This window comes from Molothrus aeneus, chromosome 15 (assembly GCF_037042795.1).
Source record: "Molothrus aeneus isolate 106 chromosome 15, BPBGC_Maene_1.0, whole genome shotgun sequence".
NCBI lineage: Eukaryota > Metazoa > Chordata > Aves > Passeriformes > Icteridae > Molothrus > Molothrus aeneus.
The window spans coordinates 1,932,317-1,948,095 of NC_089660.1; the positions used below are offsets into that span (position 1 = coordinate 1,932,317).

A 15,779-nucleotide genomic window follows, 5' to 3' on the forward strand; every position below is an offset into this window, starting at 1 on the left:
GATAAACCCAGCAAATCCTGCCCAGAGCTCCTGGAGGCCTCTCAGATTTGCTCAGCAGCGTGGCTCAGGGCCAGCCATGGCCCACAGCCACAGGTTTCCTGCCTCACATCAGCCTCAGGCAGGGGAGAAGCGTGAACAAAATGCACCCAGCGAAGTGGGAAGCAGTGGTGGGAGTTCACAGATCAGATGGTGGCATTCTGTCCTCAGCTGTGCATCTCCTTGCTTTGCCAGCCCCAAAATTTTAGGCCTGCAGGCACAGGCACACCTGGGCATCATAAATTTGTGCACAATCTGGCTGCTTCAGCCCTTGTCCTGGGGGGAAAAACAGCCAAAAAAAAAAAATCAAAGCAGCAGATCTGCCCATGCTGGGAGGGCTGGGAAGCTCTGGCAAGTGGCACCAAACCCCAGTGAGTCACTGGCCACCAGCAGAGGGGTAAAAAAGCCATGGTAGGGCAGTGCCAGGGGCATCACAGGGGTGAAACAGAGATGGCACAGACACAAGGCTGCCAGGATTTGGGTTTTGTGCCTCGTGGATGGATTGGGGGGCTACAGGCTGGGGAGGGATGCCCAGAGCTGGGTGAGGCAACCCTTGGCAGTGTTCACAGCAGTCCCAGAGTGAGCTGATGGCAGAGATGGCCCCACAGCCCAGCCTGGCTCGCAGAGTGAGCTGGAACACAAGTGAAGCAGCATTTGGGCACCCAAGCCCTGCTCAGAGCACTCCAGCTGCTGGGAGAGCAGTGGGAGCCCAAGAGGACAGAGCCAGTGCCCAGCAGGGTTTGCACAGCCCTGGGGTGGTCCCAAGGCACCTGCAGAGACCCAAAATCACCAACGCCCAACACCCTGAGTGACCAGGAGATGTCACAGAGTTGCTACTTAAAATGGGGGAATGGCAGCTTAGGCAAAGACTGCAAAGCCCCCCAAAAAGCTGAGCAAGAGGGTTTGGCACTGCTGAGTGATGTGCCCAGGGCCACAGAGCTGGGCAGGGGCAGAGGAGCAGCTCCCAAGGACTCCTGGCTGTGCCCAGGGGCCTCCCCTGTGTGGCAGGGCAGAGTAGGGGGCATAGCAGGGGGGTTTGGATCCCTGGCACCTCCATGGGCAGAGCTGCAGGGTTTGCATCCCTGGCACCTCCATGGGCAGAGCAGCAGGGTTTGCATCCCTGGCAGAGCAGGGGGCAGGCAGCAGGGTTTGGGGCAGGCAGCAGGGTTTGGCTCCCTGGCACCTCCATGGGCAGAGCTGCAGGGTTTGGGGCCCTGGCACCTCCATGGGCAGAGCTGGAAGGTTCGGATCCCTGGCACCTCCACGGGCAGAGCAGGAGGGTTTGGGGCCCTGGCACCTCTCTGGGTGTGGGAGGCTGCAGCTGAGGGAGTTGTGCAGCACCATCAGATAGCTGGAACACAGCAGTGCCATAAACAGCCCTTATCTCCAGCAGCAGCCCAGGCTGCTATTAAGAGCTGGGAAGGAATCCCAAAAGGAACCAACAGGCGTTTGTCAGAATTGGCTCAGAGGAAGCCCAGCAGTCCCACCTGACCAGGGAGGCCCGTGATGCCAGCAGAGCTGAGCTGCTCCCCCGGAGGAGCAGAGGGAGGACCCTTTGTTTTCAGGCATCCTGCAGGCTCGGAAAGGATCAGTCCCTATTGTTTCCCACCCAGGCAGCGCCAGCCCCGCTCCCCCGGGAGGGGGCTCGCTCCTGCCCCAGGTGTGGCTCGGGCAGAGGGCACCTGGAAAGTTTCCTCGCCTCTGACACAGCCCAACAGAGCTGGAATCACCTGTTCTGTTGGCTCGCAGCGTGCCAAGGCATTTTTCACGGTGTTTTGCTCGGGAACCACCCCAAGCCCTCGGATTGAGAAACCTCAGCACGCCAGAGCAATGGAGAAGTTGCTGCTCTGCTGTTCTGTGCCTGGGGGAGGGCTCCGCTCCTCACACAGCTCCAGGAGCCACGGCAGGGGCAGGGGGGCTTCCCTGCAGGGGTCAGGCCGGGAGGAAGCCCCTCAGGTGGCCCTCAACACCAACTCCTTCACCAGGGACTTAAAGACGGGGATCAAAGCCGTGCCAGCGAGGTGGGCACAGCTGTCACACAGCTCGGCAGGTAGGAAAAAGAAATTGATTGTGACTTGCTCAGCCCTGATCAATCTTCCCAGACTTTCCAGCAAGGGCACAGAATCCAAAGTGAGCAGCCTGGTGCCAGTTCTCATCTTATGCAGCACATTTCCGAGCTCTGCTTCTTTAGAAATTCATCCACAGCGCATGAGTGCCTCCGTCCCTGTCTCACACGCACAATAGCAACACCCACATCCCCAGCTGCAGAAGGTTTGGGGTTTTTTTTTTTCCCCAGGATTGCACCTGTGCTTTGCTCAGGTTTCTGGGTCTCTCCTCACCCTTCTCCTCCTCCCCTCGCATCCATTTCTGCCCAGGCAGAGGCAGCAGCAAGTGAGGCTGTGCCTGTCAGAGCGCTCCTGGCTGCCTCTCACCATGTTGCGTATCGACATTTCAGTCGATGCTCTGCCCTCCAAAACCCCAGCAATCCAAGCCAAGAAAAGTACTCCGTGGAGATAAGCACCGCGGCTCAGCCCACATCAAACACGGCCGAGCCAGAGCCTGTCAGAAAGCAGGCAAGCAGGAAAATAACCCAAAATCCATCCCACTGGGCTTGTCAGCGCTGCTATGACATTTTCTTTCCAATTCCTCCCAGCCAGCTCGGTGCGGTATCAGCCCCATTCCCTCAGCCAAGGCGAGAGGACGCCGTACTCACTGCTGGTGCTCATCCTGCCGCTCCTTCCCCGTCCTTCTCACCCAACAAAGGGGCCAAGATGCTCTTTAAATCCGCTTCTCCTGCTGCTCCCCGGCCGCGGGAGGAGGCTGCCGCTCTCCCTCTCCCAGGAGAATATTCCCGTGCGATCCGCCGCCTAACGCATCCTCCGGCGGCTGTCCCCGGCGCTGTCCCCGCGGCCGGCGGATGCCAAGGTCACGGCCGGCGGGGAGGGGACGGGACGGGCCCGGGGGAGGGTCCCAGCCCGGGGGAGGGTCCCGGCGGAGCGGCGGGGGCCGGCCGGAGCTCGGCCATGCACTGCAGAGCGCGGCCGCGGCCGCCCGCTTATAGCGGCTGGGAGCGGCGGCGGGGCCGCGCAGCACCGGGACCGCCTCGGCACCGCCCCGGCAGCACCGCCCCGGCACCGCCCCGGCCCAGCGGCACAGCCCCGGTACCGCCCCGGCACCGCCCCGGCCCAGCGGCACCGCCCCGGTACCCCCCGGCACCGCCCCGGTACCCCCCGGCACCGCCTCAGTACCCCCCGGTACCCCCCGGTACCCCCTGGCACCGCCCCGGTAGGCCCCGGTACCCCCGGCACCGCCCGCGAGCAGCGACCGGCCGGGGAGACACGGGCGGGGCCGGGCGGGGCCGGGCGGGGCGGGGCGGACACGGATCCCTGCGCGGACCCGGAGGCGGCTGAAGGATGCTCAGCCTTGGCAGTGCCCTGCCCTGCTTTGCTCTGCCCACTGCCCTGCCCTGCCCTGCCCTGTGCTGGCTGCAGTCGTGCCCACAGTCCAGCCCAGCTTTGCCCTGCCCTGCTCTGGTTGCAGTCGTGCCCACTGCCCCACCCTGCCCTCAGTTCTGCCCACAGCCCAGCCCAGCGTTGCCCTTGCCCTGCCCTTCCAGCTGCCCTGTTTTCAGCCCCCTGCCCTGCCCTGCCCCGCCCTGCCCTCAGTCCTGCCCACAGCCCAGCCCTGCTCTGCCATGCCCTGCCCTGCCCACAGCCCCTGAGCCCCCTGGCTGGTCCCTCCTTGCCGCAGGGCTCCTGCCCAGCCCTGGGTGCCACTGCTGCTCTGTGCTGTTTGCTGTCCAGCTGAGCACCCCAGAAATGCTGTCCCAGGACAGAGGGATGCGGTTTGTGCTGGATTTCCTCCAATGCCAAGGTTCCCTCCTGCAGCTGTCCAGGCTGGCACCTCGGCTCTCCTGGCAGCCTGGGTGTCTGTCCCGTGCCAGGATCGGGAAGGGAGCTGAGGGTGTCTGCACGGCTGTGGGACAGAGAAGGGCTCTTCCCTTGGGATCAGAGCAGCCTTCCCTGCTGGCAGCACCTCAGGATCCCTGCAAGGCTCCAAAGCCCTGAGCCTCGTTTTGTGGCTGAGACACTCTCAGTCAGAACAAAGCCATGCCCAGGCTGCTCCCCGAGTGCCTGCAGAGCCAGGCTGTGCCCCATGCCCACTGTGCTGCCCTCCCAGGCTGTGATTGCAGGATCTGAGCTCAGCCCTGCCACTAATGAGAGAGGTTTGTTATGCAGCGTGGCAGGCGCTGTGTCCCTGCACTGCTGGGGCTGCAGAGCTGCTCAGAGAGCCCCTCTGGCTTCCCCTCCTCTCGCGGCTTTATCTGCAGCAGCTGCTGCTGGTGACATGACAAGACAGGTAGCAGCGAGCTGTGCTGGTGCTGCCAGCTCCCTGCCAGCCCTGCTGCCTGTCCCCTCTGGCTGTCCCCTCCCCTGAGGTGTCAGGGAAGAGCAGGAGGAGCAGCGGGAGTGGGAGCCTGGAGGTTCCTGCAGGGCTGGGGGGAGCAGAGCTGCTGATCCAGGAAAGATTGAGACGCTGTTTACAGGAGCATGTAGTGACAGGACAAGAGGGAGTGGCTTTAGAGGAGGGTTAGATTAGATATTGGGAAGAAATTCCTCCCTGTGAAGGTGGGTAGGCTCTGGCACAGGATCTTCCAGATCCCTGGAAGAGTCCAAGGCCAGGCTGGAAGGAGCCCTGAGCCACCTGGGCTAATGGAAGGTGTCCCTGCCCATGGATGATCTTTAGGATCCCTTCCAGCCCAGGCCATTCTACAATTCTGTGGTGATTCTATGGCCCAGCACGGTGGGATGGCTCAGGCTGCACTGAGTTTGGCCTTCTGTAAAGTTTCCTGTCCAGATATGTCCCTTCAGGGAAGGTCCCCATCCCAGCCAGACTGTCATGAATGGTGTCAATAACCCCCATCTGAGGAGTCAATAAAGCAGCCAGGACGTGAGCTGGTCCCCACGGTTCAGCAGCTAATTGAGCTTCTTCCGCTGACCTGGTTTCCAAATCTTGTTAACTTGCTGCCTTTAGAACAACTTGAAATCTTCAGCACAGACAGGCTGGGGTTGCAGAGGGCTGCACAGGAGGATGGGGTGGATCTGGTGGATCTCAGGGGGCACCGTGCAGAGCCTCTGCCCTCGCATCCCCTCCCCAGCTGGGTGGTGCCAGAGGTGCTCTGTGGGGAAGGGGAGAGGGCACTGCCAGCTGGGCAGGGTGCTCCCGCAGTGGGATCTGTGAGTTTTGGTGCTGGGGAGGTGGCAGCAAGGAGCTGTGGCCCTTGGTCACCTCCCCATCTCAGCCAGCAGCTCCTGGGCGCTGCTCCGAGCCCTTCACCACCAGCTCTGCCGTCCCAGGGCGTTTTGGAAATCCCATTTCCTTTCCTTTGTCTGAGGGAACTGCCTGCGAAAGCTGCCGCGAGAGGATGTTCGGGATGCCTGAGACAGGAGTCACAGAGGAGGAAATGTCAGGATGTTAAGGCAGCCTCCTTTCATCCCTTTGTGTCTGTGCACTGCAACATGAATTTTCACAGCAATTATTGGATGCGTTTTTCCCACAAGGCTCCTGCTCCGCTCAGCACCTGCAGGTCCCACAGAGCTCAGGCTGTGCAGAGGAAGGGGAACCCTGCACTCTCCAGTGAGAAGGGGCACAGGAGTGATGGAGATAAAAGGACAGAGGAGAAAAAGGTGCTAATTTCATTTAATTTTCCTTCCCTGGACACTGGGATTTTTATCCCTCCTCCATAAGATGCTGAGAATCACCTGAGCCAGACTTCCCCCAGCTGCTCATCACTGTGTTCCTGCCCGATCCCAGCTGGAGAGCTGGAAGTTGCTGGTTGCACGAGGAACCACCGGGAGCTGGGCTCAAACACATCCTGTGCCACAGCTGCACCAGGAATGGTGAGAAATCAGGCTCAGTGTGAGCCATGTGTCTCTGCGTGTTTCCATGTGAGGCTGTGCTCAGCTGCTGCCCCTGGGAAGGGATTTTGGTCCCCAGGGCTGGAGGGGCAGCCCCAGGGAAGGAGATCCCTCCTCAGTGCCGTGGGACACATGAGGAATGGTGAGGCTGCAAGGGGAATTTCGGATAGCAGGTCCCAGAGCTGGGAGAGAGTCAGGAGAGTAAAAGGATCACACAAACACCCAGTCCTGGAGGCACGGGGGATGGTCCATCAGCAGCCTCTGGCGTTTCTGCCTTATTCGGGGCTGGATCATCCCTTCCAGCACACCTGGACACCGCCCACACATCCGTGCTTGCAGCACCAGCTTCCAGCGCTCTCCCCGTGCTTTCCCAGCCCCTTCCCTTCCACTGGGAGTCATTTGGGTGCACAGCCTTTGCTGCGGGCTCCGAGAATCCCCGGCGAGCTGGAGATGCCTCTTCCGGGGATGGCAGCTGCAGCGCCCATGTGTCCGTCTGTCCCTGCGGCTCCAGCTGGCCAAACACGGCCCTGGCAGCCCAGCCCCCGGCTCAGCTCCTGCCCAGCGCTGCCAGCACAGCCTCTCGTGTCTCCAGGATGATCTGAGTGCAAAGAGCAGCGGGAATGCCCTTGGGGACAGCCCCACGCCCCGCACGGAGCACTGGGCAGGCTGCACACAGCCACGGCTGACTCATCACAAGCTGGTGACATTTTCCAAAAAAAGCCTCAAAGTCCGGGGCTGTGATGTTCCCAAAAGGCAGCAGAGGAGCCTAAGGGGGCTGCAGACCCCATTCTACCATGGCACATGGGCTGTGGCATGGCAGGGAGGAAATTCTCACTCGCTGGGCAGTTCCCATCCACTCTCCTTGTCCCTGGTTGCCCTGGGAGGTGGCATCTGGCAGGGGTAAGGTCAGGCGTGGGCAGATGCTGCTGCCCACTGCCCCAGTGCAAAGCCAGGCACTCCTAGTGGTGGCAGAATTATTTCCCATGTTATGGGCATGAACATTTTAATTTGTGAGTCCCTGGACCACAGAGCAACTGGGAGCAGAGGCAGTGAACTGGGCAGTGGGGCTCTGGTGCAAAGGTCCCCTCCCATCCTCTTCCTCCTCATCCTCCTCCTCCTCACAGCCACCACCAAGGCATTTGCCAGTGGTTTGGCTTTCTTCCAGTTTCCCCAGCAGCCCTTCCCAGCAATTCCCCACATCAGCAGAAGGAGACACAGCCTGGCAGAGGCAGATGTTCCCCAGGCTGCCTGCATTAAAGTGATAATCAAATGATAGATTATTTTCAAGCAAACTCTCATTTTCAGCATTAATTTTAGTGCCGTGCAAAGAGAGGCAGTGAAAAGAGCACCCAGGCAGTGGAGGATGGGTGGGATCTGGATGTGCTCCAGGGAGAGCTGATGCACCACAGCCCATCTGTACCTGCAGCCATCCTGCAAAGCCACCAAGGGAGGGCTCCATCCTCTGGCTCCTGCATCCTCCTTCCGTCTTATCCTCACCAAGGCTGCCTCTGGGTCAAATGCAACCAATATTCCCCAGCCAGCAGCAGGTGAGTCAAAGCAAGTCCTGCAGGAGCTCTGCACACCAGGAATGTTCACATTCCCTCCTGAAAGACCTGGACAGCGGGAGAGGAGAGGTGCTGCATGGCTTGGACTGATGGCAAAGGTTCAAGGGCTTTGAAAGTCAGTGTTTTTCCCAAAACCTGCAGGTCTTTCACCCTGGGGCCCACCGGAAAAGGAGGAGCAGTTGCTGTGTCCCACAGCAGGGCTGGGGCCCCCAGGCTGTGTCAGGAATTAATGCCCAAGCTGGGGCTGCTTCATTTGCCTGTCCCAGCCTGTGTGTGACACAGAGGGACCCTTTGTGGGCACAGCCACCCTGCTGAGCCCAGCTGGCAGCTCCTGCCTGGCACAGGGAGCTCAGTTCCAGCTGCAGCCCAAGGCCCCTGCCCTGCTTTCACCCCACTGGAGGGCAGGGGAAGCCGGGGTTCATTTTGGTTTTCTCTTTGAAGTTGCCCTGGAGCACTGAGGGCTGCTGGCAGAAGGAATTCCTCCCCTTGGGCTGGGATCAGGAGATGTCCATGGACAGCCTTGCCCAGCATGAACCATCTGTGGGAAGCTCAGCTCTGGGATCTGTGCACTCCTGGAATTCCTCCAGCCTCCCAGAGCTCCTCAGGGAGCACCCCCTGCTCAGGACGACCTGGGAAATGCTGCTGCTTTCTGATTGCTGCAGTGGGATTATCACAATAATTCAGTTTTCCTTTTCTTCATCAAATTATTCCATGGGAAAACCTGGACTCGGGGTGATTCTGGAGGAATTTAGGGCACCTCCAGGAACTGGAGCTCAGGCCAGGTCTCCAGATCCTCAGGAGGAGGCCAAATGCTGTAATTAAAGAGAGCTAATTTCTTTTTCCACTTCTAAGCTGCAGAATGGCTCGCCCCAGGTAAGCAGCAGGTTATCTCTTTTCTAGGAAATCTCACTCTTTTTCTTTTTTTTTTGTTCCTCAGTCTAAAAATGGAATGCAGACCCTGAAAGTAAATTCCCAGAGAACACCACTGTGCAAACATCCCAGGCTTTGATTCAAAGTGTTTGGATTAATTAGCTTAAACTGAAAGCTTTCATTCTGATTTCAGCCTCGGCTTTACGGACAAAAAATTAAAGCAGCAAAGCTTTGGAAGTTGAAAAATCAAAATGTTCCAGCCTGGAAATATCAAAACAAGATGCTGAGCCTCGCTGAGCTGCTTTGTTGCTTTCTAAAAGGAAATGGCATCGAGAGCAACACCTTTACAAGAAGCTTGGATCATTAAGCACTTCAAAAAAAAAAAAACCAAAAAAAACCCCTAGTTCAGCATAAGCAATTAATTTCTTAATTAGATTTTCTCTTTTTCTTCCAGAGGGAAGTCTAAAAATATTGATTTTCTCCATTTTATCCAAAGATTTCTTTAAATATGATCCCCTCACTGGATGGTTAAGCTGGAGCTTGAGCTGTGGGAATTACATGGGGTGGTTCATTTAAATTCACTTTGTCATCTTTCCTTCTCCTTGTCCTGTTTATTTCTGTTCCAGTGGCAAAACAATACCAGGGTAAAAGCAGAGGATAATACAGAAAATAGAGACTGAAAGGGAAATTGAACATTAAATATTTTGGAAGTCTCATTTTCTAGAGGTGAAACACATTTCCTTTGGAACCCTCTCGGAAGAGAACAGCTCTGATGTTTGGAGCAGTTTTCCTGCTGATTTCCATCCAAAGCAGCACCTGGATGAAGCTCAGCTGGACATTCCCATCAGCATTACCTGACCTGGGCTGTCTTTAACCCAGGAACCATAAAATCCCTGCTGGAATTGCATGTGGCTGTGCTGGCCACTGAGTCACACCCAGCTGGGAGCTCCCACAATCCCTGGGAGAAGGTTCCAGAGGGTTATTTCCCAGGAGATGTCCTCCAGCCCTGGCTCTTGTGTCCCTGCTGCTGCTCAGGGCGCTGCTCCCCTATTTTGGAGCTTTGCCTCGTTTTTGCAATTCTGCAGCCCTGCAGGGCTTGGGGGGGTTTTGCCAGCCCATGGAGCTGCTGGGGCTGGGGAGAGCAGGGCTGGGACAGCAGGGCTGGGGAGAGCAGGGCTGGGACAGCAGGGCTGGGATGAGCAGAGCTGGGACAGCAGGGCTGGGAGAGCAGGGCTGGGAGAGCAGGGATGGGGAGAGCAGGGATGGGGAGAGAAGGCCTGGGGAGAGCAGAGTTGGGGACAGCAGGGCTGGGATGAGCAGAGCTGGGACAGCAGGGATGGGACAGCAGGGATGGGACAGCAGGACTGGGACAGCAGGGCTGGGGAGAGCAGAGTTGGGGACAGCAGGGATGGGACAGCAGGGATGGGACAGCAGGGCTGGAGAGAGCAGGGATGGGGAGAGCAGGGCTGGGACAGCAGGAATGGGACAGCAGGGCTGGGATGAGCAGGGCTGGGACAGCAGGGATGGGACAGCAGGGATGGGACAGCAGGGATGGGACAGCAGGGATGGGACAGCAGGGCTGGAGAGAGCAGGGCTAGGGAGAGCAGAGTTGGGGACAGCAGGGCTGCAATCGCGTTTTGCCCATGCTGGGAGGCAGCGGAGCGGTTCCTGCTGCCATCTAATGGCTCTGACAATGAACACCCAGCAGGGAGGGCCCGGCTCAGCCAGCGCCGCTGGCTGGTGAGTCCCTGAGCTCTCCCGAGGGCTGCAGGAGGTCACACCGAGCCCACGATGTCCCTGAGGGGACACTGGGCACGGGGGAAGGGCGAGGACAGACATTCCTATTGCAAAGTTCAGGACAAGCTCCTTTGGGATGATGCTTCTGGTGCCAGCAGCTCTGCCCTTCCTGGGGCAGGGTGAATGTCCCTCACACCCTGAAATGCTCGGAAATGGGAATAGCTGAGCTGCCAGGACCTGTGGGATCAGCAGTGCAACTCCTCACCCTGCATAGCCCCAAAATCCCACCCTGGCCATCCCTGGAGCTCTGTCCAAGCCCTCCTGGAGCTCTGGCAGCCTCGGGGCCGTGCCCATTCCCTGGGGAGCCTGGGCAGTGCCAGCACCCTCCTCTGGCCCTCTCTTCCATGCCCCATGCACAGCCTCACTTCGCTGGCTGTGTCTGGGACAGTCTGGAGGCTGCCCTGGCTGTGGCACTGAGCTGCTGCCCTGCAGTGACGGTGACAGGAGCAGGGAGCGTTCCTGGGATTCCCACCCCAGTGCCAGGGAGGAGACCCAAACCACAGCTCCTGGTGTGACAAAGGCTCCAGACCCACAGGGATCCATCCAACACACACTGAACCAGTTTTCCCATTCTCCACTTTCCCAGTTTTCCCATTCTCCACTTTTCCAGTTTTCCCATTTTCCACTTTTCCAGTTTTGCAGTTTTCCAGGAGGGTTCATTTCCTCCCCTGGCTGAAAACAATGCAAGAGGAGCAGGACTCAGCATTTCTGAACACGAAGCGCTGAGTTCAGCTCAGTTCAGCCCCAGAGCCCTCTTAACCCTTTCGCTGTGGGATGGAGCAGAATTCCCAGGGCGGCAGCAGCAGCAGCTTTGGATTGCTTTGTGTTGAGAGAATTCAGAAAGGCCTTGGAGGTGGAAGAAAATTCCTGAGGGAGGGCCATCAATAAGGAGAAAAGTCTCAAAGCCAGGCCAGTCTGGCTGCACTCAGGGACTGGCCACACCAGTTTGGCTGTGAAAGCCTTGAGATTTCCATGTGTCCTCAGCCACGCATGAACCCTCATTCCCCAGTGCCCCAGCTGCCCAAAAAGCTGTGAAAATGCTGTCCCCAGGCCAGCCAGCCTTGGGGATGGAGGGACATGAGGCAGGTTCTCCAGGTGAGCAGCCCAAGGGGTCCTGGATTCCTGGAGAACCTGGAGGGGGCAGGTGCTTATTGCTGCTCTGTGCCATTAGCACAGGGTGACAGCAAAAGCAGAGCTCTGGAATGAGGAAATGTCCCTGAGGAATTGTCCCCTGTGCTCCTGCCAGCGTCCCAGCCCTCCCCCACTGGGATTTCAGAGGGAGGGAAGGAAAGCTCTGCTCCATCTCATACCAAAGTGGGTACCAGATGATCAAACCATGAACCAAGAGTTCCTTTGGCCTCAAACAAAACCTTTCATCTTTTTCTGTTTGCTTTTTCCTCCAGCAAAGCCGGCTCTGGGCTGACTTCCTTTGCTTTCAGCTTCAGTGTGGAATAACAAGCTGAAAAGCCACGAGGCTTCGTTTTTGAACCTGCCAAGGAATGGCCGACTTCAGAAGGAGCAGAAACGTCGGGAAAGCTCGGTGTTAACTGTTTCATGATTTCCACATCGGGAAATCTCGGTGTTAACTGTTTCATGATTTCCACATCGGGAAATCTCGGTGTTAACTGTTTCATGATTTCCACATCGGGAAAGCTCGGTGTTAACTGTTTCATGGCTTCCACATCGGGAATGCTCGATGTTAACTGTTTCGGGAATGCTCGGTGTTAACTGTTTCATGATTTCCACACCGGGAATGCTCGATGTTAACTGTTTCGGGAATGCTCGGTGTTACCTGTTTCGTGATTTCCACACCGGGAATGCTCGGTGTTGACTGTTTCATCGTTACCACATCGGGAAAGCTCGTTAACTATTAACTGTTTACTGTTTTCATCGCTTCCAAGAGGAAAAACCTCCCCGTGATTCCCCTGCCGCGGACTTTAGCACCAATACTGCTGGGTCCACAGATCTCTTGTTCTGTGCGCCCGTATTTGCATTTTGCCAGGGGGGTCGGAGCTGGGATTCCCTCGGGAATGCCTCTCCCGGGATTCTGCTGCCGCACAGCCCCAAGGACGGCGGGCAGGACACAGGTGAGGCCGGGAGAGGCTGCTCGTGCCAGGGAGGGGAGATCCCTGCGCTTGGCACGGGCACACGGTGCCCATGGAGCCTCCCTGGAATTGTTTCCTGCCCAGCCGGGCGAAGGAGGCGCCTGGGAATAGCGGGAGCCGCAGTTTCTAACCCAGCCCTGGGTAACTCATTGACCTCTGCTGGGAAGCGGAGGTTCCCAGGATGATAAGGAGCTCTTGGAAGGAATTCCTCCCCTCGTGTGAGGGAGTGGCAGCGCCGGGCGCGCTCGCAAACACGTCCGGCAGCACAGCAGCGTTCCCCGGGCTCGGAGAGGCTGGAACTGGATGCGGGAGCTCTCGAGAGGCTGGAATTGGATGCGGGAGCTCTCGAGAGGCTGGAATTGGATGCGGGAGCTCTCCGGGAGGGAAGCGGAGCTGGGAGCAGGTCAGTGGAGCCGCTGTGTGTCCCCGGGGCTGTCCCCTGCCCTTCGGCCCAGCTGGGCAAAGCCAGCTGGGAGCTGGTGCAGGTGGCTGGAGAGATCCAGAGCCTCTGGAATTCCAGGCTGGATCCAACCCCTCTGGAATTCCAGGCTGGAGAGATTCAGCACCTCTGGGATTCCCGGCTGGAGAGATCCAACCCCTCTGGAATTCCCGGCTGGAGCAATCCAGAGCTTCTGGAATCCCAGGCTGGAGAGATCCAGAGCCTCTGGAATTCCAGGCTGGAGAGATTCAGCACCTCTGGAATCCCAGGCTGGAGAGATCCAGAGCCGCTGGAATTCCAGGCTGGAGAGATCCAGAGCCGCTGGAATTCCCGGCTGGAGAGATCCAGCCCCTCTGGGATACCCGGCTGGAGCAATCCAGGGCCTCCAGAATTCCCAGTTGGATCCAGCCCCTCTGGAATTCCCGGCTGGATCCAACCCCTCTGGAATTCCAGGCTGGAGAGATTCAGCACCTCTGGGATTCCCGGCTGGAGAGATCCAGAGCCTCTGGGATTCCCAGCTGGATCCAGCCCCTCTGGGATTCCCAGCTGGATCCAGCCCCTCTGGGATTCCCAGCTGGAGAGATTTGGCACCACTGGAATTCTAGGCTGGAGCAATCCAGAGCTTCTGGAATTCCAGGCTGGATCCAGCCCCTCTGGAATTCCAGGCTGGAGCGATCCAGGGCCTCAGGAATCCCAGGCTGGAGCGTGGAGTCCGGGGCTTTGGCGCTGCCTGGGTCAGGGGCTCAGGGATGGGCACGGAGGGAGGGCCAGGAGGGTTTGGGTGCTTTGGGAACCGACGGGAGAAATGGGTCTGGGAAAGGGGGTTTGGTGCCAGGGCTGGGTGTCAGCCCTGCAGAGCTCTGGGGTTTGGGGCAGCTCCGTCCCCGAGCCGAGGGTGCCTGCACAGCCACTCTCACTCCATTCCATGCCCAGGGCAGGGAAAAGTGGCTGGCACTGGGGTTGCAGAGGGAGAAGAGACCCTGGAGAGCGGGCACAGGCAGAGAACCCCCTCTGGAACAGGCTGAGATCCCAGGAAATATTCCAAACTTATCCCTGGCTTTTCCAGGGAGGCCAGGCTGCAGCAGCAGCAGCAATGGGGGCTCTCCAGGGGAGACCCAGGATTTGCTGGGAAGCAGAAGGGTAGGAAGTGGAGTGAGAGGTTTTCAGCTTGCTGGCCAAAAGGCAAATTCCAGCTCAGGTCAAACAGGAGGTGACACCTTTGCTTGTACAGGGATGGGTTTGGTTGCTAAGTTGTCAAGGTAGACTTAAAAACAAAAAGACATTTCACAACCACAAAGGAAGACATTTGTGTTTAAAATATTAAAATATTAATATTAAAATATTAAGCCCTCCCATTTTGTTGCTTGAAAAAAAAATCCCCTGTGTAGAAGAAATTGATGCTAATTGGTGAGCAAGAACTGCTAAAAGCAAGAATCTTCTGAGGAAAGCAAAAAGCTTTGTTTAAAAACACTGCCCTGCCTGAGCTCTGAGCGCTTGGACAGCACGGGCCCAAAGCAGCAACAGCTCTTGTGTAAAGGTGTGCCTGAATCCAGCACAGAATTCCAGCTGTGTGCCCTGAGCACAGGCAGGCTGCATTCCCCCTCTGGTTCCTGCACCTGGCTCAGCTTGGGGAGGATTTTAGCTGTGGAGCTGCCCAGGGTTGGTGGGCAGGGCCCAGGCTCTGCCTTTGCCCCAGGGGAGCAGCGCTGGCCTGGCCCAGCACGGCCCTTCCTGCAGCCCCACAGCTCTGGGTGCAAAGCCCTGAGGCTCGGCAGGAGGATGAGGGGATGCTCCCTCCTCCAGACAAGGCTGGCATTTGGGGATCCGGATGAGGAATCCCCACTCCTGCAGCCTGCTCTGACAGGGTACCCCGAGCACCTCTCAGTGCAGCCCTCCCTGCAGAGCTTTGGTTTGCCTTCCCTTTGGTGTGGAAGTTGCCAGCTCCATGCCAGCTGGGTTCCATCCTGCCATTCCCACAGCCAGGTGCTCCCCAGGCCTTGCTTTAGGGGCACTGCAGTTGTGCCAGGTGTGGGAATCTGTCTGCAGAGAAATTCCCTCTCTGGGTCATGGAATCAGACAGATCACCAGGTCTGGGTTAAAAGAGACTTTAAAATTTATCTCTGCTCACGGACAGGAACACCTTCCACTGCACCAGTGTGCTCACAGCCTCATCCAGCCTGGCCTAATTATTCCCTCCTATAATAATTAATGTAATAATTTATCCCTGGATTAATTTTTCCCTCCTCTGGAGAAGTCCAAGGCACTGCCATGGCTTGGGATGCAGCCTGGGAGAGCCAGCAATGCTCCTGGAGCACCCCCAGCACACAAATCCCTGCAGTGGTGGCTCTGCCTGGTTGCTGCAGTAAAAACCCATCCCTAAAACCCCTCCCAACCTGCAAGTTCTCTCCCTAAACCCTTTTGGGTTTTATTTTGCAGGGGCTGTGTTGCTGCTGCCCAAAGATGCTCTGCAGACCCCCCACAGCTCAGTGAGCCCTCCCAGCCACCCCAAATCCCAACCCTGAGGGCTGGGGAAGCTCTGAGGATGTGAGTGAGGAGGGAATGAGGCTCACTCCCATCCTGGGATGCCCAAGGGATCCTGCAGGGCAGCCAGCCCCTTCCTGCTGCTGCTGCTGGAGCTGGGGTTTGCACAGCACTGCCCCCGGGGTGCCCACAGAGCCTGGGCTGCAGAACTCACCTGGCTGTGGGTGGCAGAGATGCCCGTGGTGCTGCCAGCTGCCCCCAGGGTGACACAGGAGAAGCATCAGGCAGGAAGGAGGAGCGGGATCACAGCCAGACCCACATGGAGGACGCTGGATGGGCCCCAGCTGGACGTCCCCAAAGGTGAGGGAGCAGCTCTGCCTCTGGAAATGGGGGAGATCAGCTGGGAGCTGGGGCAGGCTCGGCAGAGTGAGAGGAGGAATGGCAGGAATGTGCCACGTGGGATGGGCACTGCCCTCCTGGAGCAGAGTGCAGGGAAGGAGGCTCAGAGGGCCCTTGTGGCTCTGCACAGCTCCTGACAGGAGGGGACAGCCGGGGGCTGCTCCAGGCA

At 58.2% G+C, this 15,779-nt stretch overlaps 1 protein-coding gene across 6 annotated transcripts in view; it reads right to left on the reverse strand.

Moving 5' to 3' along the window:
* Positions 1-3,053, reverse strand: part of ABLIM3 (actin binding LIM protein family member 3) — a 47,873-nt gene extending 44,820 nt beyond the window's left edge. For 2 of the 6 annotated variants that reach the window (XM_066559942.1, XM_066559937.1), the window contains exon 1: positions 2,750-3,047. In XM_066559942.1, coding sequence (XP_066416039.1) covers positions 2,750-2,762 — 13 coding nt within the window. In that variant the 5' untranslated portion in view covers positions 2,763-3,047. Of the gene's footprint in view, positions 1-2,749 lie in introns of all 6 variants that reach the window. The other 4 variants (XM_066559941.1, XM_066559940.1, XM_066559939.1 and 1 more) reach the window with 4 other exon arrangements.
* Positions 3,054-15,779: the final 12,726 nt, after the last annotated feature.